The 24,646-nt window shown below is 34.9% G+C and overlaps 1 protein-coding gene across 5 annotated transcripts in view; it reads left to right on the top strand.

Moving 5' to 3' along the window:
• Nucleotides 1-24,646, top strand: part of LOC150101248 (uncharacterized) — a 392,942-nt gene that overhangs the window by 267,628 nt on the left and 100,668 nt on the right. For all 5 annotated transcript variants that reach the window (XM_090401379.1, XM_090401381.1, XM_090401383.1 and 2 more), the window contains one exon: nucleotides 23,679-23,822. In XM_090401379.1, coding sequence (XP_090257505.1) covers nucleotides 23,679-23,822 — 144 coding nt within the window. The remainder of the gene's footprint in view (nucleotides 1-23,678; nucleotides 23,823-24,646) is intronic.

Here is a 24,646-nt window from a genome sequence, read left to right as displayed (position 1 = left end):
AAGATCCCTAGCAGACGATCTGATTGCGTTCGTACAGCAGAATTCCTCGCAAATCTGCAGGAACAGGTGTTGAAGAACCCTGGCATTGGAATTCGGGCTTTGTTCGTGGAGTTGCTAACTGTAGTCAAGCCCTGGATAACAAGGGTAGCCAATGGTAGGCCGTATGTATGGCAGCAGGATTCGGCCCCTTGCCACACCTCTGGGAAAAGTCAAAAATGGTTGTCTGAAAATTTCTACGACTTCACCAGTCCAAATGTTTGGCCTCCAAACTCCCCAGACCTTAACCCCATGGATTATTTTGTATGGGGCGCAGTTGAAAAAGACACCAATCGCACTTCCAGTAATACAAAAGCCCAGTTAATGGATAAAATTAAAACAGTTTTTGCGGCCCTTCCCAGGGAGACTATAGCATCAGCTTGTTCGAGGTTCCGAAGCAGAATTGAAGCTGTGATCGATGCTAATGGTGGTTATTTTGAGTAAATCTTGTTGATAGTATTGTAATTAACTCTGCCTGTAATGTTTTTTTGTCAATTCATTAAATTTAATAGATACAAAGAAGATTTTCTGTTTCCTTACGAAACTGTCAAATTTATCCCGAACACCCTGTATATATATTTTATTAACATTTTACATATATTGTATTCTGTTTACATTTTACTTTTTTCACCCAAAATTCTGTACTGAGATGATATTCACATATCACTGTATTTTTAAGATTTGCATCACACAGTAGTGGGTGTGCTCCATTTGTGGATCTGCTTTTGTTTTCACTAGGATTATTTTGTATTGTCTACATTTGGCAAAACACTTTAACCTGATAAGAATCATTTTAAATTTGCAGGATAGAAGTATCAAGATACTGTGCATCACATTTTTACTTTAATGAACATCATTGAACAAAGCATAGAATTTGAAATTGTTATAATTCTTGACCACCGAGATTAATGAATAACTAACTCTTATTTAGAAGTATTGGTCAAGTGTTAATAAACTATTTAATAACCAACTAGTTTCTCCGGCTATTGCTGTCGGCTTCTTCAGGGTACAATAAGGTAAGCCAAGCAAATTACAGTGGTACCTTGGATTGCGAGTGTTTTGCAAGACGAGCAAAAATGTTTAATAAATTTTAACTTGATGAACGAACGACGTCTTGCAATACGGGTACTGTATTACCTATACCCTTGTCTGCCGAGCGTCACGTAATCTCAAGCCACCCGGGATTGTGGGTAGTCGTCTCGCATGCGCAGTCTCAGTCAGCATACGTCATTCGTATAGTCAACATTCGTGCTAGCGTTGTGACCACGTGTGTGTGCGTAAATCATTTTTTTATTTTGTGTCCAAATGTAGTGACTGTTCTTTATTAACTGTACTACGACAATGGCCCCAATGAAGAAAAGGGTTGAAAGAAGTGACATCCATAGTGTTGTGAGGCACGGAGAGGCTGCGAGTTCGGACGCAAAGGCATTTGTGGCGTTTGTAGCCGAGTTTCAGAAGCTCATAGTTTCCAAGTGTTACCTGCCGCAGCAAGTTATTAATTGCGATGAGATAGATAGCAGTGATTCCATTAGTGACAATGAAAGTCCTCCTACCCAATACAGTTAATTGTATTTACTGTAATATGTAATTGTAATGTAATTAATAAATTCGATTACTTTATGTATTTTGTATTAATCATTTTTATATGAATATTTTTGAGTTTTGGAACGAATCATCCGAGTTTCTATTATTTCTTATGGGGAAATTCGCTTTGATATACGAGTGCTTTGGATTACGAGCATGTTTTCGGAACGAATTATGCTCGCAAACCAAGGTACCACTGTACAAGCTAGACGTTAGCTGACAATTCTAATTCAGTGACAAAATAGTACTGAGCATGAAACAATACATGTGTTGCGGATACGTGATTTACTTGTTTAGAAACATTTTGTAGTTCATTTCATGTGTGTGTTTGGTGATCTGATTAAGATCACTAAACACACACATGTATCAGACAGGATTAAGCCTTGGTTCCTGTTGAGGTTTTTTGTGGAATGGGCGACTGTAGCTGCTTCTTTGAAGATTCTGGAACTGTAGTTTTCTTCTGTATAAGGCATATACCTTTTATTCCATTCAATGATGTGGTTGGTTGTAGAGATCCTAAAACCACACACACTTATATTGTGTGGTTTTAGGAGGAGAGCCAGTTTTTTGGAAATGGTACCAATGAATGGAATAGTTATAGTGGTGATATATTGGGTGACGTCACGTTGTCTTTGTGGTATGTCATATCTTGTTGACGAGTCTTCTAGGGTAGCCATTTAAGGATAGGTCGTTGGATATTGTAGTCCATTCTTCTTGTAGATCATTTCGGTCCGTAGTAAACTGTATAGCTCTTTTCTTTAGCATACGAATAATGCTAAGTTTTTGGGAGATGCGGTGTGATGAGCTGAAGTGTAGATAACGTCCAGTATTTGTAGGTTTTCTATCAACAGATAAGTTAACGCTGTTATTTTCTAGTTTCTTTATTATGATGTCCAGGAATGGTAGTTGTTTGTCCTTTTCAAGTTCTAGTGTGAATTTGATAGTATGGTGGAACGAATTGATTTTGTTTAGGTAATCCAATAGCTCTTCCTTTTTGTGGTTCCATATGATAAACATGTCATCTACATATCTAAACCATGCTGTAGGTTTTGGGTTAATCTGAGATAAGATTTTAGTTCCAAGATCTTCCATAAATAAGTCAGCACAAGAGGGTGAGAGGGGACTACCCATGGCCAATCCGGTTAATTGTTTGTAAATGGTTTTCTTCCATACAAAATAGTTAGAAGTTAAACAGTGACTAAACAACGAAGTGATGTCTTGTGGGAACAAATTGTCTAAGATGTTGATGACTTCAACTACTGGAATGTTGGTAAACAGGAAGTAACATCAAGGCTAGCAAGTATATCATCTTCAGAGATAGGGACGTTTTTTAATTTTTCAAGAAAATGTTTGGAGTTTTTAATATAAGTATCTGAGTTGTGGATGTGTTGTAGTTTGGCTAGATGTTTAGACAGTAAATAAGTTGGAGAGTTTATTCCATCTACAATGGGGCGTAATGGGGAGCCATCCTTGTGCACTTTTGGAATGCCGTACAGTCTAGGAGTTAGAGGATGCATAGATTTTAACTTTTTAATTAAATCTGAAGGCAAGTTTGTCATCCAACGTAATAAGTCATTGGTGTCATTATGATTTTTTAACGTTGGTTCTGTATTAAAGACATTATAGACGGACTTATCTGATAACAGATTGTTAAGTTTTATCTTCATAGTCTTTTGTGTTTATGATGACAGTGCTATTTTCTTTAAGTTTAAACACAAAAGACTATGAAGACAAACTTAACAATCTGTTATCAGATACGTCCATCTGATAACAACCACTGATAATCTGATAACGCTCAGTACTATTTTGTCATTGAATTAGAATTGTCTGTTAACATCTAGCTTGTAATTTGCTTTGCCTACCTTATCGTACCCTGAAGAAGCCGACAGCAATAGTTGGTGAAACTAGTTGGTTATTAAATGGTTTATTAACACTTGACCAATACTTCTAAATAAGAGTTAGTTATTCAACAAAGCATAGAATTTATAAGCTCATTATAGCTAAAGTTTATAGATTTTGCTAAAACATTTGATAATATTGACAGAGCACAGTACAGTTAATTGTTGAAAGTTATGTGCCTGTTATGGAATTTCCGACAAATGTGTGAGAATAATCAAAGAAAAGTATAAGGGAAGTAAAAGTTGTGTTATTGCACAACAAATAACATCCGAATGGTTTAAGATAAGATATGAAAAATTCTGGGGGGAAAAAAAAGATCTGATTATGAGAAAAGTTACAGTTGCAAGAAGAGGAATTAAATGGAATCCTATGCCACAGTTAGAAGATCTAGATTATGTTGATGATGTAGTTTTGATATCATCAAAATACAATGAAATGTACAGACAAAATGGGAACACTTGTATAAAACAGCTGAAATGGCTGGTCTTAAAATAAATATGACTAAAGCAAAAGTGCTTCAACTAAACAACAAATGCTATAAAGAGATCAAAATCAATCAGCATGCTGTAGAAGAAATTAAGAATTTTACATACTTGGGAACAAACATAGATACTGAAAGTGGAACTGGCAGGGATATAATGTAAAGACTGACAAAAGCTAATATTGCTCACAGAAAATTAAATAATATGTGGAAATCTTCGAAATAAATAATAAAACCAAAATAAAGATCTTCAATAGTAGTGTTAAGGCTGCATTATTATATAGATCAGAGACATGAAAGCTGACCAAAAAAACAGGAAGCTAAATTAAATAGTTTTCAAACAAAATGGTGTGTAAAATCTTTAAAATATTTTGTCCCCAGCATGTAACAAATGATGGCTTATATAAACTGCCTGCATAAAAAGCATCACCAGTGAAATAAAAAAAATGCAAATGGAAATGGATTGGACACATACTGAGAATGGAAAGCGGAAAGAAATATTTGACATGGATCCCATAAAGAAAATGCAAAAGGGGAAGGCCTAAATAAATTTGGAAGAGAATGACAAAAAAATTGAAAGAAGAATGGCTGGCTGAAATAGCTGGGGAGAAGCCGAATCATTGGCTCAGGATAGAGATATCTGGAAGAAATGGATCTTGTCCTTATGTGCAATGAAGCACGAAGAAGTTAAGTCTGTTATAGTAAGTAGGATATAATTGAATATTTTCCTATATGGTGTATAAAATATTTTTTTTTAACTTTTGTACCATTAGTAAGCCTAGGTTTGTTATCTATTTTTATTAATTTTATGTATTTTTATTTATTTTTACATAATCTGGACACCCTGCTCTAGAGACCACCACTCAGTTTTTTCAAGCTACTCCAGTAAATATGGTCATGATCTCATACTGATCAGTGAAATTCATCTTCCACCTGTAGACAATCACAAACATCCATGTCTACATTGTGGATTTCAACCAGTCTGTTGGTTGGAGAGCAGATATGGTAACCTCTTAGCCAACTAGGCCAGTTGACTGAGAAGTTAGCATTGAGTCATTTAATTTTGGTTTCACTTGGACCATTTCTATGAACAAAATTAATGAAAATTATGTATATACAGTACATAATTTCATCAATAAGATCAATACTTCATAAATTATGCTGTAACTTTTGGTGTCTATGAAGGATATCACCATTTAATAACGGACTTTGACATCTTTAAATTTGTTGCAGGTCTTCTTCTTCGACCTGGATCAGTTCACTGCCAGACAATGGTCTCCCCCATTTTTCTCCATTTCATTCTATTTTTAGCTGTTTTTATCCATTGCATTCCAGCAATTCTAACAATTTCATCTTGCCATCTCTTCTTTGGTCTTCTCCCCCCCCCCCCCCCATGTCTGCTGCCATCCATAGATCTACATTCTTTCACTAATTTAGGCTATCCTGCAACGTGTCCAACCCATCTCCATTTTGAATGCATAATTTAACTGATGATGTCCTGTATGCCTTTTCTCGATCTTATCAAATGGGAAGGTAGTCTCTCTTTAAGTGTCACACAAAGCATATTCCTTAGAAGATATCTTTCATCCTTCTAAAAGCCATCCAACCTAGCTGTATCATTCTTTTTATTTCTTTTATTTGTTCATCTTTAATTTTTATAATTTGTCTCAGATAAACATATGAATCTACCATCTCTTTTTCTCTTTCTTCCAGCATAATTACTTTTGGTATTAAATTATCATTCATCATCTTTTAGTGTTAACATGTAGTGTTCAGGTCAGAGTGATCGTAGCTTGCATGCTGCAAACCTAACTACCTGTCGAAGCAAGCGAATTCCGACAATTTCATTCATGTGTGTCATCAGACTTTTCATAATGGTTTCTTCAGTTGTAATTAATCTCATTGAGGAGAGGGATAGGTGAAAAGGAATGTTCTTTTCAGAATATATTAAAAAAACAATAATGAAAGAGAATGATATGTTTGATTATTAGTTACTATACTTGATTTACTAAAAGATGTAAAGAATAGGAAATATAAGGAAGAAAAAAGAATAGATGTGATTAGAAATACTTTCAGTACTATAAAATGGATTATGAATAATTTACATCTCTGATGTTATATATGTATCTTCTGTTATAAGTATCTGGGGGTGGGGTGAAGAGTAAGAGAAATAACACATTTCTCCAAACCTTCCGTATCTAGTGGTGAATGGGCTTAGAAATCAGCCATCGATCTTGAATGGTGGAATCCATATTGGGATTTGCTGTTTAACTGGATATGCCTCTAGATAGTGGAGAAGTTGACTGTTGATAACTTTCTCAATTATTTTGGAGAAGACAGACTGAGGTGATTATGATTGTTGGTAGCTCGACTTCTGTTTTTTTTTTTTTTTTTTGGAATAGACTGGGTATATGATTGCCTCCAGGCATTTGGAGGAGTGCCAGCTAAGTGTAGAAGATTGTAGAGACAGTAGTATTAGTACTCGATGCCATCAGGATAATAAGATTTTTTTTAGTATCTTAGTATGTCTGATGTCTTTTTTTGCTTAAAAACCACAAGAGCCATATCATAATAAGAAGCAATTTGCCTTGGTCATCTGTGCAGAAGTTGGAGGAAAAGAGTGATGCCACAAGGTCAACTTTATCCTTGTGTGCTGTAATGATGATGCCATTTGGATGAGAGAGATAGAGAGAGAGAGAGAGAGAGGGGGGGGCGGAAGTGCAGATGAGCAGAAGTTGTGTCAGATGACCATAGCAAGAAACCAGTGGAAGTCAAGCCAGTAGGCATGGTTCTTAATGAAATCCATGTGCTTTTCTCCTTCAGACTGCTTTGGTACATGCACTTCTGAAAGTTAAACCAGTGCTTAGAAAGTGGACAAGAATTTTAGTAAGAATGGGGAATGAAGGCTTTCACCTAAGAACTTATGAAACAACAGTAAGAAAAGTTGACAGTCATCGTACAAAATGTTTCAAAATATGAAATGCCCAGTCTGTCACCCTCAAAGCAGGTGTTTGGGTCAGAGGGTGTGGAAGCAATAGAAAGGAAGAGAAGAAATTCCAGTGGTCATCTGACATGGCATCTTCTTAGCGGCAAAGTTGAGAATGGTCAGATGTAGGGCATTCTGGGAGAGAGAGAGGAGACTTGCAAAAATTGTGATCTCTGTGATGTATCTGGAAGGAGAACTAGTTAAAAAGAGATCACGTGTGAATTAAATTATCAGAAATTTGGGTTGGTAGATGTACGATTTGCAGCAGATAATTTCCTATTGTAAAGACTTCTGCATCTCATCAAGCTTGGTTGGTAGTATTGGAAAAGAGGAGCCAGTTGGAATTAGGGATGTTAAGGTCACATAGGAAGGGCCTCACTATTTGGACAGCTGGATTACAGATGGTCGAGCTTTATGGAGAGAAAGACGAAGAGATCAGAGAGTGGCTTTGGAGTTTGGATACTAGTAAATGCAGCAAATGAATGTTGCCGAATAGGACAAATTTTCAGCTAGAGAAGGTCAAAAGCAGGAAATTCTAAATTGGCCATCTTGTGGCAAGCAGTGCCAGATCTCACAAAGGCACTAATGCCATTCATGGCAAAATGAATTGTGAAGTCCGTTATCTGGACATAAGATAGACAGTAGTGGATGTAGAAATGTGGGTTTCTGTCTAGAGCAGGGGTCTCCAAACTGCGGCCCGCAGGTCAGATGCAGCCCGCGAATTTGACTAATTTTTCAATAAGAATCCGCAAAAAAAAAAAAAAAAACATGGGGTGTTGATAGATTTCAAATGCATTAATTAAAATTGTGTTCAAAATATATTCCCGAATAGCAAAAAGTAACCGTAGTCCAAGTTATGGTCTTTCTGGCTGTAAAAGGTCTGTTAAAATGGACTAACGAAGAAAAAAATTTGAATTTAAAAAATTTTACAAGCAAATTTGAAGAAATTGGCTTGTAAATTTATCTCTCTTTTTGGGACAACGTATCTCTGCGAACAAAATCGCTACTTGTAATTAGCACTTCAAAATTTGAACCTGAGTTTAATAAGATTTAAAAAACACAAACAGTTACATCATTCACATTAATAGTTTTATTATAATTTGTGATAAAAATATGAGAATTTGCTGATAGTGTTTGTTGTCATTAATATACGATAATTTAATCTCACATACTCTGTAATCAGTTTTTATCTGCTTTCAATAAAACCCATATATCTAGTTCTAGAGTTTTTTATTACTACGGCCTGCTGAACAGTGCTGAAATACCCAATGTGGACCTCACAGCAAAAAGTTTGGAGACCACTGGTTTAGAGTATGAGGTCTGGTCTGGATGACTTAAGTGATGATCATTGCATATGTTGGTCTTTATGCAGTAGGTGTTAATATGTGCATGTAAAAAGTGAGTTTTTATTGTGGAGATTCTGACATAATTTGTATGTTGGTCCGTCTTTTTTGGTGGGATGGTTTTTGAGGACAATTTGTTTTGTTGCAATGTATGAAATTTGGGCAATAAACAAAGAATTAAAACAAGTGAAATGAGATTTATGAGAACTGCAAAATACACATTATTAGATCAAAAAAGGAACGAAGACATTTTAAAAGAACTAAAAACAAAATCAGTAGAAGAAAAACTAAACAATTATAAACAAAAATGGATTGAACATGTAAACCGCATGGCCAGCGCCCGACATTCTAAACAAATGCTAAAATATAAGCTATTTAGAAAGAGAAGGCAGGGTAAATCTCAAAAAAAGGATATTGGATGGATAATGAGACCAGAACAGACCAATATGGTCTATACCCGTAATTAGTGTTATGATGATGATGATGTCAATGCAATGTTGTAGGGTTAGTACTTGTTTGATTCATTATAATTTCATTTATGGTAAAGAGAAGTAGACTCTTGGAAATGCATCATGCAGGGACCATCTAGTCTCATTGCCAGAACATGGCCTCAAAAGTGCCTTCCACACACCACTACCACCGTACTCCCTCTCCGGACATATCCTGAAAAAGTATATGACAGCAGAATTATATGCCATTTGACAAGAAGCTTCCTAATTCATTATGGACTATCTGGTGGCTAGAATGCAGCACCACTGTTTTTACTGATCTACACTTGAATGTAGGAGGTTTGGATCTATAAGTATGTGTGGCATGCCTTGGAAGGGTATCAACTCATGCATGGAAAAGGGGGAAATTGACACTGTGTAGCAAACAATATATATCATTCCTTTGCTATTCCAGTAGTTGCTATACTGAATTTTGGGGATGGGGGGAATAATAGCCCATTTCATTCCCAGGAAACAAAGGAGATGACAAAAATAAGAACAGTAATATTCATAATTAAACATGGACCATAGATCCAAGGTTTCTGTCCAGTTAGGAAACTGATTTTCATACCATATTGCACCAATCATTTATCCTTTCATTACTTGTGTCTCTCCTCTTTATAGTTTTAGATGACCAGTTATAAAGTTCACTGACTGACTGCCTAAGGTTATTTTTTAATTTTAATGATACAGACCACACATATTAAGTTCATGAAGATTTAACATCATTATGAAATCTTCATAATGACGTAAGGATTAAACTAAATTTATTATAGTCTAACCAAGTGAAAAATAAACTTTCAATATCTTTCTCTAAATCCAGAGTAATTTAATAAAAAGGTGGCACACCGTTTGGCAACGCCTATAGGTAGAGATGACCTTGCTAATGCTTCTGCCTGGTATCTCCACTCGGGCCTGTCTCCCACTGAAGAGACCTCAATAAAGGTCGAAACTAGTCTGGGTAGTGGCCCTTCCCTTAATGCATAACATCATACATATCTGCAAGGAGATGTGTTTTGCATTATGGGAGGTACTGAGATAGGAGTGATGTTAGCTTGCTCTACTTTTGCAACGAGTTGCCTAGTGTTGTACCACCTTACCCCAGTCCTGAAGATACTTTTAGGTGCAAACTTTGTTTGCTCACACTTGGATAAAGGATTAAACTAAATTTATTATAGTCTAACCAAGTGAAAAATAAACTTTCAACTTCAAACTAATGTAATGTTTTGATAATTCATAAAGAGGTTATTAAAGATCCATCGTGTTTTTTTTAACCAAGCCAACCAAATAAATTGAAACTTACCAGGTTCACTTATGAAGAATATAATTCTGGTAATGAACAGAGGATTTTGCCCTCTTACGTTTCCACCTGGTCTCTGATGAGAACCAAACAGTTTGGAACAGCTGTCAGGCCATTGAAACGTAATCAATGCACTAGCCCAAGGGTTGGCAAACATTTCAGACCATTGACCCCTTAATGGAATCCTTGATCCTTCATCGACCCCATCATGTTAAATAAATGAATAAATGTTATGAATAATAACTTTCTTAATTTAAAAATAATTCCTTCAACCTTTTACTTCATTACTGCTTCTAGCTAAGAAATTTAATGAAAATACTTAAAGACATTTATAAAGAACATTAAAAATTTACTTACATTTTATCGATTTACTTGGAATGGTTAATGAGAAGGATGTGTGTGATGAGTAACTATTGCACCAATATATATTTGGATATTGGTGAGTTTTAGCCTTAAGTCACCATGCTCTTCCAGGTTCATTTTGTTCCTCTCCTTTGTTAAAAGTGAATATGCATGGCTGAAAACTGCTTCAACCACATATGAACTTCGGAATGCAAGTAAAAAGGGTTCAGCTTGGGGTATTTATTATTAGTATTTACATTGCTACAATAGTCACTGAGGCTTATTTTTTTTTTTTAAACAAGGATTTAGCTTCGAGATCTACAGACACACACATGCCAATGAGCTCTTCTTGTAAGTCAAATTCAATGTCTGTATTTTCTATTTCCAAATGAAATGGCATAACAATCCATTCAGGTACGTGCATTTTTTCCAAGTCCTTGAAATGTACTTTAAAGTCTTCCTTTTATTTTTCTAGGTGATTTATGTATATCTCTAGGTCACAGTCTGGAAATTATCCACCTTCCAGTTGCCGTAAGTTTGAAAAATAGCTATAATCTTTATATGCCAATGAAAATTTAAATAGGCCTGTTTTTAGCTTGTAAGCCTATTAGCATTGTTCGGGCTTGAATAACTGCTTCATCTTTACCCTGCAGATGTTTCTGTATTTCATTAAATTTTGAATATTGGTCTGCCAAATAAAAAAAAATGATTTTTATACTTTTTTAACTCGTCACATAGTGATTTTTCCACATCCGGAAGAAACTCAACAGTGGAGTCATACAAGTCAACAAGTCTTTGCAAGGAATCACCTCTTGACAACCACCTTACCTCTGTGTGCAAAAGAAGTTGATTAAAGGTTTCATCACTTTTTTTCACACAACATTGCAAACAGTTGCAAATTCAGATGGAATTCAGGATGAGCTTTAATTTTATTCACTGATCTGATACTTTTAAGGCAGCATGCAGTTTGCCATTTAGATTATTGGCTGCAAGATGGTTTCTGTGTAATGCACATCAGGAACCTTTTTCTTGAGTAAGGATGCAAATCCTCTGTAACAGCCAGCCATTACTAGTGCACCATCGGGAGCCACTGCAGTAATATTTTTGAGTGGAACATAAAGTTTCTTCATATAATCCTCTAGGCATTGCAAAATTGTCCTGCATTTTGCATCAGCTTTAAGATTGTTGGCAAACAAAAACTCGTCAACGATGCACTTTATGATTTGACTATTATATTTCACATAGGCCATGAGAATATTTGAACTATTGAACATTGACTCATCGAGTTGGATGGAAAACTTGCGATGTTGAAGCTCTGACCCCAAAGTTTTCTCTAGATCATTGGCCGTCTCATCAATGTGCCAGCTCACTGTCCTTGTACTTAAAAGGTATACATTGTAAAACAGTTTGAGAGTTTTTCTTTTTTTTAACAGTTTCAATCACATCTTTAATGGCTGTATGATGAGCTCCTCACCAATGGTATGTGGTTTTCCTTTCTCTGCTATGTATATAGAGATTACTGTATGATGCCTTCAGTCCTCCTTCATGATCTCCACTGGCAGGTGCTTCTAAAAATGTCTTTAAATTTGTCGTTTTATGATCTTTTCTTTCAGTGCCTTAAAAAAAATTAAAATCTTTGTTTTTCTTATCAGAACCCTTTCGAGATTTTCTTTCATCTTTGCAGGCTTCATGGCGATTACGTAATAAATTACTGAAAAGACTTTTCAGTAATTTATGATTACTGAAAAGCCTTTTCAGTAATCATAAATGATGGTATAAATCCAAATAACAAATACTCTTGCAAATACTGTCAGCACTTCTTACTATCAGGGGCACTATAACTTTTAAAAAATTACACATTAAATTCAAAGTTATCAGATCACTGAACACTCTGATAGCTATGGCGATAAATGGGAGAAGAGCATGTGCTTCTCCCTCGTTGGCTCAGCCGATCAGGCAGTTGGTGTTGCATGTTTACTAGTCAAAATCGTTTTAGGTGTTTATTGACCCCTGGCATTATGGATAGCCACATTGATCCCCAGAGGTCGATATCAACCACTTTGCCTACCCCTGCACTAGCCAAAGGCAAATATATGGGCTATTGACTAGAGTCTGTATCTTTTAAGAAGTGCATAACAAGGCAACTTCTATGCCAAAGGTTATATTCACATAAACTCTATGGTAAATTTCAAAACTTTTAAGTTTCAATTTACTTGGCTGTACAAAAAATGATGGATCTTGAATATATTATTATTATTATTATTATTATTATATGATTGATCTTCTGACTGATGCTTGTCATAAATTTCGTGTTTGTATTTGCCTGAATGTAGATGTTTTACTTTTTATTTATATTATCATATATGTGTATTTTACCTATATTCATGTGTATTTTATCTTATTGTCTTTTAACCATATGTACATGCCATACGATAAATAAATAAATAAATATTATTATTAAATTAAGGGGATAAAATATCCCTTATTATTTTACAGCCAGTATGCGAAACTCTGAGATCGAAAACTACAATCTAAGAGTCTCATGCCGAAGAACTATCGGCGAATCCAAGCGTAAGTGAACACCTGGTAGTACAACAATAAGGCAACTCAAAGCAAAGGTGGAGCAAGCTCCCTCTCTATCCTTGATATTTTAGAAATCAAGGCTCCTTGAAACTCTTAGATCGTAGTTGTCGATCTCAGAGTTTCGCATACTGGCTGTAAAATAATAAGTGATTTTTATCCCCTTGATTTAATTAACTTTGCCAGAAAAAATAGCCGTTTGGCTTTTTAAATATTATTATTATTACATGATCTATCCAGGGAGTCTAGACTCATCGAGGGAGGACACCTACTCTACAGCTCTGTCTACACCACTCAATCCATCAACTACAACAAACAGCAAATACCATCTACACCATTTTTTAAATGAAGGGGATATTGAATCCCACATTATTTCAAAGCCTAATAAGAAACTCAAAGATAAGAATCAAAGAGTTTTATGCCGAATATAGCAAACTATAAAAGTTTCAGCAGATTGTAGCATAAGCTAAATCAGTATCCCCTTCATTTAAATAATGTTACATCGCCGAAATGAAGCCTATTGGCTCTTTATTTTAAATAACCATCTACACCTGTTGGTGTAGATCAGTGCTTCCCAAACTTATGGATTTAAAAGCACCCTTGGAAAAATAAAAATATTTCACGACCCCCAGTGGGAAAAAAAATCGTAAAATATACAGACATGTTATTATAACATTTATTGTATTTATAATCATTACAAAACATACACAGCGAATATTGCAAAAATCAAATGTAAATACAGTAGAACTCGGTTATAACGATCACGGTCACAGCGAATTCACGTTTATAACGAATAATTTTGAAGGTATATTTGAATTACATTTGATTTAATGCATGTATTTCATGTTTATTACGAATTCGTTTCACGGGAATAATGAACGAATAATACACATTAGTTATTCATTTACTGACATTTCGTACGTACACATTTTCTGGTTGTGGAATAATGTCGGGAGTCAAACGGAAAATTTGATCAGTTTCCGAAAAAGTAGGAATTATACGGGAGATGGAAAGTGGCCAATCAAATCTGACAGTAGCAAAGAAGTATGGTTTGACCCCATCTACAATATCAACAATTTGGAAGAATCGCGAGTTGACTCTGAAAGCTTTTGGAAACAATTTATCGAAGTGTAAAAAACTTAAAAAGTGTAATAAAAATGACGTTGACGAAGCACTTCTTTTGTAGTTTAAAATATGCATCTTGTGCAAAGCACGCTTGATGATTTTGTATGCATGCACATATGTATTTATGTTACCCAATATACCTATGCTGAGAAAAAATGAAAACATTTTTAATTCGCTCAAATTATGACCTTCTTGGATATAACGAATAACGGTTATTACGAACAAATATATGCGGTCCTGTGGAATTCGAACCGAGTTCTACTGTATTACATTTTTAGTATCTTACATACACATTTGACATGGCATGCGATATTATAGGACATGAAACACTTAGTCTTTTAAAACATTTAAAATTTGTTTTCATTATTTCATGGTCCCCCCCCCCCTCAATAAAACTAATGATGATCACTTATATCATCTACACCAGTGCCATCTACCACCCACCACTAGTATTTTCACAGACAATCGCAAACATCCATGCCCACAGCGGGATTTGAACCTAGCCTTTTGGCTGGAGAGCGGATACACTAACCGCTCGGCCAACTTGGCCAGCATATATCTTCATTATGTATCACTTAACTTGTCACATTGAAGTCTTTCAGGCTCTATATATTCATAACATTTGAAATTTAAATATTAATTCTGAATTTTCATTTTTATAATTTTTAGTTATGCCAGTGTTGGATCCTACTTCTTCTTAATCTATACTTTGGATCCGACATAATTACTATTACGATGTTCTTAACTAATTGATAAGTTGTAAGTTGATTTCTAATTCAAATATAAAGAAAATTTATATTTAAAGACTTTATATCTGAATTATATCTGAATTAGTTCAAGAATTGAAGATAAACCAACTCTCAACTATCTCTCCTTAATATGTTGTTATTACATATACTGGCCGAGTATATTTGACTTACTTAATTTATCCGCTTTGGTTCGAATATTTTATGAATGGTGCAGTAAAAGAGATTTCAGGCAAAATACACCTTTAGATTAACAAAAACAAACATTTAATTTTAAAATCACAAATTTTACACTTAAGATTAAATCACTAATGAAGTTATTATAAACACTTCAGCCTTTCTGATAATACTGTCATACAAACTCAGACAATGGTAAATTTGTTATCTCTAATACAGTCTTCTCACAGTTCTTTAAGTTCCAAATACAATAAAATCACAGTAATACCACTTTACAAGCAAACACTTTTAAATTTACACTTCAGCTAATCTTCACAATAGTTACTGTTAACATAAGGAAATTCTAGGATGAAACACACTCACATCTCTGCATAGGAATATTAATGGTTGGAATGTTCTTACCGATAATCTTCTTCCTTCATCAACTTACGCACAAAACCTTTTTATAACTGTAAACACTTTGAACAGTATACGGCACTCATTAAATAAATCTTCTAAGCAATAACTGAATTAATCGTCGGTCACTATACACATAAACAAACGTTCTTGCATGAAATACTACTGATCACTTATGAATTAAGGCAATACACAATAATTCCTTAACTTGAGGTTTTATATGCACAGCTGTTCATTCTTCCTGCATTCATTTAATTCCTTAGGCAATATATTTCTAAGCACAGCTAACGGTAAACTTCAATTTTACAGCCTCTACTATTCCCTAGTTACTCGATGCTTTATTTCAAGATTCTGTGTGTTCTTGACAGGTCAGTCCCGAAATTATATCTCAATTCAAGCATCGCTAGTCTAATTAATAGTTTCTCAGCTGTTTTCCGGAGCTATAATTGTTATTCTACAACTTATTAGCTAACTGCTTCTCGACTACTAGACTTTATTAGCTGCTTGAGTGACTTGCCGACTCGCTATTATTGCACTGTGATTCCCAAATGCCGAATGCTCCGATTCCAACTTAATGCCAAATCTTCTCCTTTTTCTCTCTCTTAATTCCTCAATAATTTCAGCTCTCATCGCATATATATCCCTTCTTCCCGCCTAAATTGTTCTCGTGATTTCTTTAACTAAAACTGTTTTCAATAAGCTTTCAACATTCTCCTCACATGGTGTTCCAAACTCGTGCAAGCTATCTAACATACGTTTCCATGACAACAAAACAAAATATAATAAAATTGAGCTATTGCATAACGTTAAACTTCTACCAACAGGAATAAATAGAGAATATTTACATTTCAATTAATGTGCAGTTAAATTATCAAATACAAACTCTTATATTAATATAGCAATAAATAAAATAAACTTAATAATATTTAAATACAGTCTTTTCATTATTAATACATATATCTTTGATTAAATAATTAGATATTAGACAAAATTAAAGTAGTTATATGAATATTAAATTGTAAAATAAATTGTTTACATTAAATAATATTTACAAGTCTAGCCTTTGTGATGGAAGATCATGTTGGATTCTGAAACAAATAATAATTACTCTAATCTCTATATATTCAGAATCCAACACCAGTCTATTATGTTACGTCAAGGTATGATTTCATTCTTTTTTTCATGTCATTTCCTTTTTTTTTTCTTATTTTCACATTTTCTTTGTTTACTCACCTTAGCTAGAGTTTTCTCTAGCTAATGGTGAGTATTTTATTTTTGCAGTACTTCCTACAGGATTAACATTTCGTCCTAACATTTCGTGCCATGAATTGTGATGTAGTTTGTCATTTGTGAAGATATTCAGTTTGTTGTTGTTGTGCAAGTTTTGTGCTTTTACTGTTTGCAATAGTGAGCTTAAAATGGCATTGGTTCTATGAGACAGGCTGTTTTTTTTTTTTTTTTTTTTTTTTTTTCTCATTGTTTGTTGTAGTATACCATTCCATTAAAGTGATATTTGCTATATTGTGCATCTAGTGTATTCTAAAGGATAAATAAAGAAAAATATTCGCTAAGATAAACTATTCTGGTGGTCCGTATGAGCTCATCTGTAGTGATGGTTGACTGTTATTTAATCTTGAATATTCACTTAGATGTTTCATATTTTGAAACTTAAATTCAAAGTATTGAAATCATTATCATCTGCCAATGAACAACAGCTTTCCAGTCATATCTATCTGCAGCCAAGTTATTTAAATTTTTCTAAGAATTCAGACAACTTGGTCTTCCCAGTGGTATTTTCCTTCCATCATTCTATTTTGGAGAATTTAAGGAACTGTTTCAATAAGCATTATGTACATATATCCATACCACTGTAGCTATTTTTCTTTCATTCTTGCTATTACTAGGATATAATAGTCTATTCTTCTCTGATCTTGTTGGTTTTCATTTCAGTCCAAGTTGTTTGATTTATTTTTCTCAAACACTTGTTTTCAAAGCCTGTCAGTCTTTGTTCTTCTGATCAAGTATCAGCACCATAAAGCACTGTAGAGAGTATTGAGCTATATACTTTAAGCTTAGAGTATTTTCCATATATTTGAAAGTTTTGTCATAGCAAACTAGCCTTGATTTATACTGTTTGATAGTTTCTTTATAATTTAACCTATCTCTGATTAACATACCTAAGTAATTAAGTTTCACCTGCTGTAGGTTATTTCATTCTTCTAAGTTAAGTTCTTATCCATTTCTACTTATTGGCACTTTCTATCTATTGCCATTGTTTTGGTTTTACAAAAATTTATTTGTGTATCATTTTCCCTGCTTTTTTTTGCGTACTTCAGTAATATACTTTCTGTTTTTTACTAACTGTAGATACTACTATAGTTATGGCTCCAGAAATTCACTCAAAACATATGAGTGATCAGATACTTGGCGAGTGAATTTTCAGCCTCGTTCTAAATACATTTGAAAAAAAATATTTTTTTTCCCCACATCATTTATGCCTTTTATATATATATATATATATATATATATATAAAAAGGCACCACTATCAAAGTTATTGATCACTGGTGGCTGCCAACAAATTTATTAAAGCAGTTTTATTTCCACAGAGTTGGAAATAAAACATTTCTGGATATGTAATTCTTAATTCTGACTTTAGAGAGTTTAAAGAATGACAAAAATATTTGGAAAAAGAAATTAGCAACTAAACCTGCAAGGTTTAGTTGCCAATTTCTTCTAAAAGTCCTACATAACTGGTAATTAGCTTACGGAATTAACAGTGCATATAACTGATATTAATTAAATGCAGCTTTAATGAATAACTTCAATATTTTGGCATCACGTTGCCATCTTCAGGAACATAAAAATATGGTATCTGCATGCAGGCACTAACAAAAGTAAATGAGGAAGATGTTGGGTACAACAAATGTACCCAAATTTGTTGAGGTTTGGAATGTTTTTTAGAGCTACTGCTGATTCCTTGAATAATCTTTTGTACTTGAACTTGCTGCGGTGTATTATTTTAGTTTTCTTCCAACGAATTCTATGGCGGGTATCTAAGGCATGGTCTGCCAGCCCAGAGTGGCTGTACTGGTGAAACCGGATATGGTGTTTGTGTTCTGAAATCCTGATATTTGCTGTCCTGCCTGTTTGCCCAGAGTAGGACAATTTGCAGCTGCAAGGGACCTGGTATACACCAGGTAGGTGTAGGTGAAGTGCGGATAAGGGATGCTAACTTTTTATATGGTCTATAACAAGAAGTCAGGTCATATTTGTTTTTTGATGATATTGGTTATTTTCTCAGAGGTGCCCCGGATGTAGGGATGGTGATAGATTTAGTGTAATCTTTATTGTGGAGGGGGGGGTATTGGTTTTAGTATTTTTGGGGGGTTATAGCCATTGGCTAAGAAAGTGTTGAGGATGTGGTTTAGTTCAGTGGTTAGGGCATCGTCATCTGAGCAGATTAATTTTGCCCTGTTTTATAGTGTTTTTATAACCCCATATTGATGTGAGGGGGGGGGGAGTGAATGTATCTGCCTGTATGGGTGGGTTTTCTGTAAACAGAGAAAACCAAAGATCCATCAAGTTGGCAACTTAAGCACCTTATCCGCTCAAACAAAGACCAACCACTTCACCTAGACCTACCTGGTATATACCAGGTCCCTTGCAGCTGCAAATTGTCCTACTTTGACCAAACAAGCAGGACAGCAAATATCAGGATTTCAGAACACAAAGACTACATCCGGTACGCCAGTACAGCCACTCTGGGCTGGCAGACCATGCCTTAGATACCTGCCATAGAATTCATTGGAAGAAAACTAAAATAATACATCGCAGCAAGTTCAAGTACGAAAGATTATTCAAGGAATCATCAGCAGCTCTAGAAAACGTTTCAAACCTCAACAAATTTGAGTGCATGAAACTACCCCAAATTTGGGAGACTTACATTATGAGAACTTCAGCCCAACGGCCAAAACAACCCAATTAGCCTGCCAGAGGGCACCATTAGGACTTTAGGAACAATATTAGTTTCTTGCCTTCTTCCTCATTTGCTCTTGTTAGTGCCTGCGTGCACATACCATATTTTTATGTTCCTGAAGATGGCAACGTGACGTTGCCGAAATATTGAAGTTATTCATTAAAGTTGCCTTTAATTAATATCTTTTATATGCGTTGTTAATTCCGTAAGCTAATTATCAGTTATGTATGACCAAGGTATGTAAGCCTTGCTACTAGAATTACGATCATCCATGGAGATTCCATCGCATGAAAGGCCCGTCAATACAGCAAAATGAATTTGAAGATATCGAGACAACTAAATCGTCTGACCTTCCTAAAACGCTGCCGGGATAACAAGATAATCCCAAATTGTGTTAAATTTTAGCACCATTTTACTTCACAGAAAGCTCTCCGTATTTATAATCGCACTAGCTTCGCTCTATTAAGAGAACAAATTACCGCAACGCATGTTCTCCTTGCCGACGAAAACAAAACCTTATGGGCGCCAGAAGAAGAGCTTTCAGATACGCTTGGCCATGATCTTTGGACGATTCTTTATGATGTCTCATGCACTTCGTCAACAAAAGAATTCAAAAATATACGTAGTCGACACTTGAAGAAATACGAAAACTTGATAAAGAATTCTACTTCCTTACCACAGCCACCACTCAACACAGTAGTCAACCTCTTGTCCATAGTTTTAAAGCCTGAAGCACTCACCGCACTTTCACGTGGCCACAATTTCGCCCTAGCTCCTAAAAGAATACCAGCCGAAGAAATCATGATTCAAATTCAAAACGTGGGATTTGCAACCTTCCTAACCACATCGCCAACAACGTCAGACTGGATGTAGCCGGTCTTCTCACCAAAGCAAAACCTCCAAAAACCAACTTATCCAAAGACGAATATGCAGCTCTACTAGAAATGAAAAAAAAAAAAAAAAAAAAAATAGTAATCCCTAAAGCGGATAAGGGAAACGCCACTGTGCTGCTCAATCAAAAGGACTACAAAGGTAAGCTTAATGCTTTAGTATTAGACCGTATGACCTACCTCCCTATTGAATATAATCCTACCAACTCTCAGATTAGAACTCTCCACAGACTCCTTAAGAAAGTCACTTCTTGGCCTGTGGAGGTCACTAACAAACTAAAACTTTAACTCTAGACCCCCCGATTATATGGGCTCCCAAAAATACATAAACAAAATGTGCCATTACATCCCATAGTGGATGGCATTGATTTCCCCCACATGTAAATTAGCCAAACATTTAGCCAAAACGCTCACACGCTATACTGGCAACACACCATTACACATAAAAAAACCTCAGCCCACTTTAAAGCCAGTATAGAAAACCTCTCACTCCAATACACTGCACTGACATAATGGTCAGTTTTGACGTCTCCTTCCTGTTCACTAATGTCCCACTCAAAGAAACCCTAGAGCTCATCCAAGCCAAGTTTCCTCCCGATATCTCAGCCCTATTTCAGTTCATTGTGAACTGAAATAGGGCTGAGATATCAGGCTATTTCGTTTGGCAAGGAAAATTCTATAAACAGATAGAGGGGACATCCTTGGGTTCACCACTTTCCCCACCCTTGGCCAACTTCTTTATGGAGACCTTTGAAGAGAAAGCCTTAAACTCTGCCCCACAAAAACCCACTATCTGGCTTCGATATGTAGATGATGTGTTTGCTATTTGGCCACATGGCTCAGATACACCCCACTCCTTCCTAACGCACTTAAACAACCAACACCCCAGAGTCCAGTTCACCTTAGAAAAAGAGGAAAAGAACACCCTCCCCTTCCTAGACACTTTAATCACTCGCCAGCTTGATGGATCTCTGGTTTTCTCTGTTTACAGAAAACCCACCCATACAGGCAGATACATTCACCAGCAATCCCCCCCCCCTCACATCAATATGGGATTATAAAAACACTATATAACAGGGCAAAATTAATCTGCTCAGATGACGATGCTCTAACCACTGAACTAAACCACATCCTCAACACTTTCTTAGCCAATGGCTATAACCCCCAAAAAAATACTAAAACCAATACCCCCCCCCTCCACAATAAAGATTACACTAAATCTATCACCATCCCCTACATCTGGGGCACCTCTGAGAAAATAACCAATATCCTCAAAAAATATGACCTGACGTCTTGTTATAGACCATATAAAAAGTTGGCATCCCTTATCCACTCTACCAAAGACCAACCACTTCACCTAGACCTACCTGGTGTATACCAGGTCCCTTGCAGCTGCAAATTGTCCTACTCTGGGCAAACAGGCAGGACAGCAAATATCAGGATTTCAGAACACAAACACCACATCCGGTTTCACCAGTACAGCCACTCTGGGCTGGCTGGCAGACCATGCCTTAGATACTCACCATAGAATTCGTTGGAAGAAAACTAAAATAATACACCGCAGCAAGTTCAAGTACGAAAGATTATTCAAAGAATCATCAGCAGCTCTAGAAAACGTTTCAAACCTCAACAAATTTGGGTGCATGAAACTACCCCAAATTTGGGAGACTTACATTATGAGAACTTCAGCCCAACGGTCAAGACAACCCAATTAGCCTGCTAGAGGGCACCATTAGGACTTTAGGAACAATATTAGTTTCTTGTCTTCTTTCTCATTTGCTTTTGTTAGTGCCTGCGTGCCCATACCATATTTTTATGTTCCTGAAGTTGGCAATGTGACGTTGCCGAAATATTGAAGTTATTCATTAAAATTGCCTTATTTAATATCCTTTATATGTGTTGTTAATTCCGTAAGCTAATTACCAGTTAAAAGTCTTAATGTGAACCATTTCTTCTTCATGTTCTGTCGTTATTGTTGTAACATAATAATTGATAACATAATAAATCCCCTAATTTTTCCACTCCATGCATGCTGCACTATGCATTACACTTATGATATTTTGTTTCATTCATGAAGTGGGAAAAATGAGCTGCATAATATGACATGTCATAGTTATGGCACTTGTAAACATCTAAGTTTACAAGCAAGAGGACACATGCAAATTTCATAAATATCTGCTGTCAAGTTCCAAAAATACCCTAATTTCTACCCTCCATGGCATGCTCCACTATGCATTACACTTATGATTTTTGTTTCATTCATGAAGTGGGAAAAATGAGCTGGATAACATTACATGTCATAGTTATTGCACTTGTAAACATGTAAGTTTACAAGCAAGAGGACACATGCAAGTTTCCAATAAAGAAAAATTTAAACAAATCATCATTCAACGTTGATTTGTTTATAGGTAATAGACAATCTGTGTAATATATATAATAGGCAATCTATTATTTAAAAAACAAGACAGTAGTTATATTTTTCTCACCATGTAATTTCATTAACAAAATAAACTGGTCATTATAAAAACAAAAATTTAAATTACCACAATCTAATTCAATACTGCAGTATATCTATGCATCTTATTCTTCCAACACCTTGAGTAGGTGTGCAATCATAATATAATATTTTCCTAAGCTTATTTTCAGCTCGCACTATGAATCTTAGTCTAATTAAATGCTTGAAAATTTGACCTAGCAAAAATGCTTTTTTAATACTGTTATTTAAAAAGTCTAGCTCCACATGGAGTGTTACCTACTTTATTTTTCATGAATTTTAATATTTGTCTTTCCTATTAAGTTACTGTTAATGGAGAATTGATATAAATTCACTCTTCATTATTAACAATAAATGAAAGAAAACACAAACTAAGTTGTGATGAACTGTGTTGTGCCATACATTTTAAATCCACATTAAAGGAAAGCATGTTTCTGTTTAATTACATGAACGTATAAGGAGAATTAAAGTTACACTGTTTTCCATCATAACATTTAGTTTTTTTAAAACAGCACCTATAACAATATTTATATAAAGTGGACCAACAGCATTGGCAGGTAATTTTTTTGTCTAGTAGATTTAAGTTTTATTTCTGGAACCCTGAGTACCATTTGTGTGTTTCATATAATGTAAGTTTTGACTATTGACTTGTTTTATATATTGAATCATTAGCTGGTATATATTCTTATTTCATGTGCACAATTTTTCTTCTTATCAAGTATATTCTTGTCAAGTATTACATAATTCTTATTTCCATTTTGAACAGAAAAGTAGTTTGTTCTAAATTTGTTTATGGATTTGATACATTTTTCCCTCTCTTTTTTGTACTTTTAGGGGCTATTGCAGGTCACAGATACTGTTGATAGATTAAACAGCTCTTTTGCAATTCAGTTATTACCTTTTAGTGAGATTCCAGGAAAGATAGAGACAATGAATGAGTCTGTAACATGGTTAATAGAAGACATCAATCATCATCATGTAAGTGTTTAGAATTTATTGATATAGCCAGTCCTAATTTAGAGTTTATATTATGTATGATAAATGGAATAATAATGGTAAATCACATAAGGATCATTCCAGGTGCTTGTAAAAATCATCAAATATTAAACTGAACCAAAGCTGCATTTTTTTTGTATTTTGATAGAAGTGAGTTATTTTATCATCCTGTCCTTTAAAAGATGGAAGGATTTTTATTTTTTATTTTTAAAGATTTGTCCTGGCTTGCATTCTGTTAATTATGATGAATATTTATATATTTTCACTATAAAAGGAATCAGAGATGATACAAGTGACATGAAAACTTGAGATAAAGATAACCTTGATGACTGGAGTAATTACTTTGAAAGATTGCTAACTGAAACCAGCAGTGACAGCATGGTGGTAAAAAACACTTAGTAGGCATGCAATCTGGAATATATTATCAATACTTGAAATAGAAAAAACCATCAAAAACCTGAAATGTTTGAAAGGAAACTGGAGTAGATGATATTTGATCAGAAATGCTCAGATATGGAGATGTAAAAGTTTTACAATGGCTGCATACTTCAGAAGGTCTAATAAGATGGTTGATTGGAGTAGAGCTCTCATATACCTATAAAAATGGAAATAAAACTAAATGTGAGAATTACAGAAGTATTTCCCAACTGAATATTCCTGTTAAGATTTATGCTAGTATACCAGTGAAACAACTAAGAAAAATTGTGGGAAGATGAAGCTGGTTTCACTCTAAATAGAGGTTATCAGGATCAGATTTTCACTTTAAGGCAAATAGTTGAGAAATCTTGTAAATATGACATGGATCT

The sequence above is a fragment of the Typopeltis vanoorti genome, chromosome 12 (genome assembly GCF_054136105.1).
Source record: "Typopeltis vanoorti isolate ZY-2024b chromosome 12, IOZ_Tvanoo_1.0, whole genome shotgun sequence".
NCBI classification, from domain to species: domain Eukaryota; kingdom Metazoa; phylum Arthropoda; class Arachnida; order Uropygi; family Thelyphonidae; genus Typopeltis; species Typopeltis vanoorti.
The sequence above is the reverse complement of the archived record's forward strand: the minus strand, read 5'-3'. Positions and strand labels throughout refer to the sequence as shown.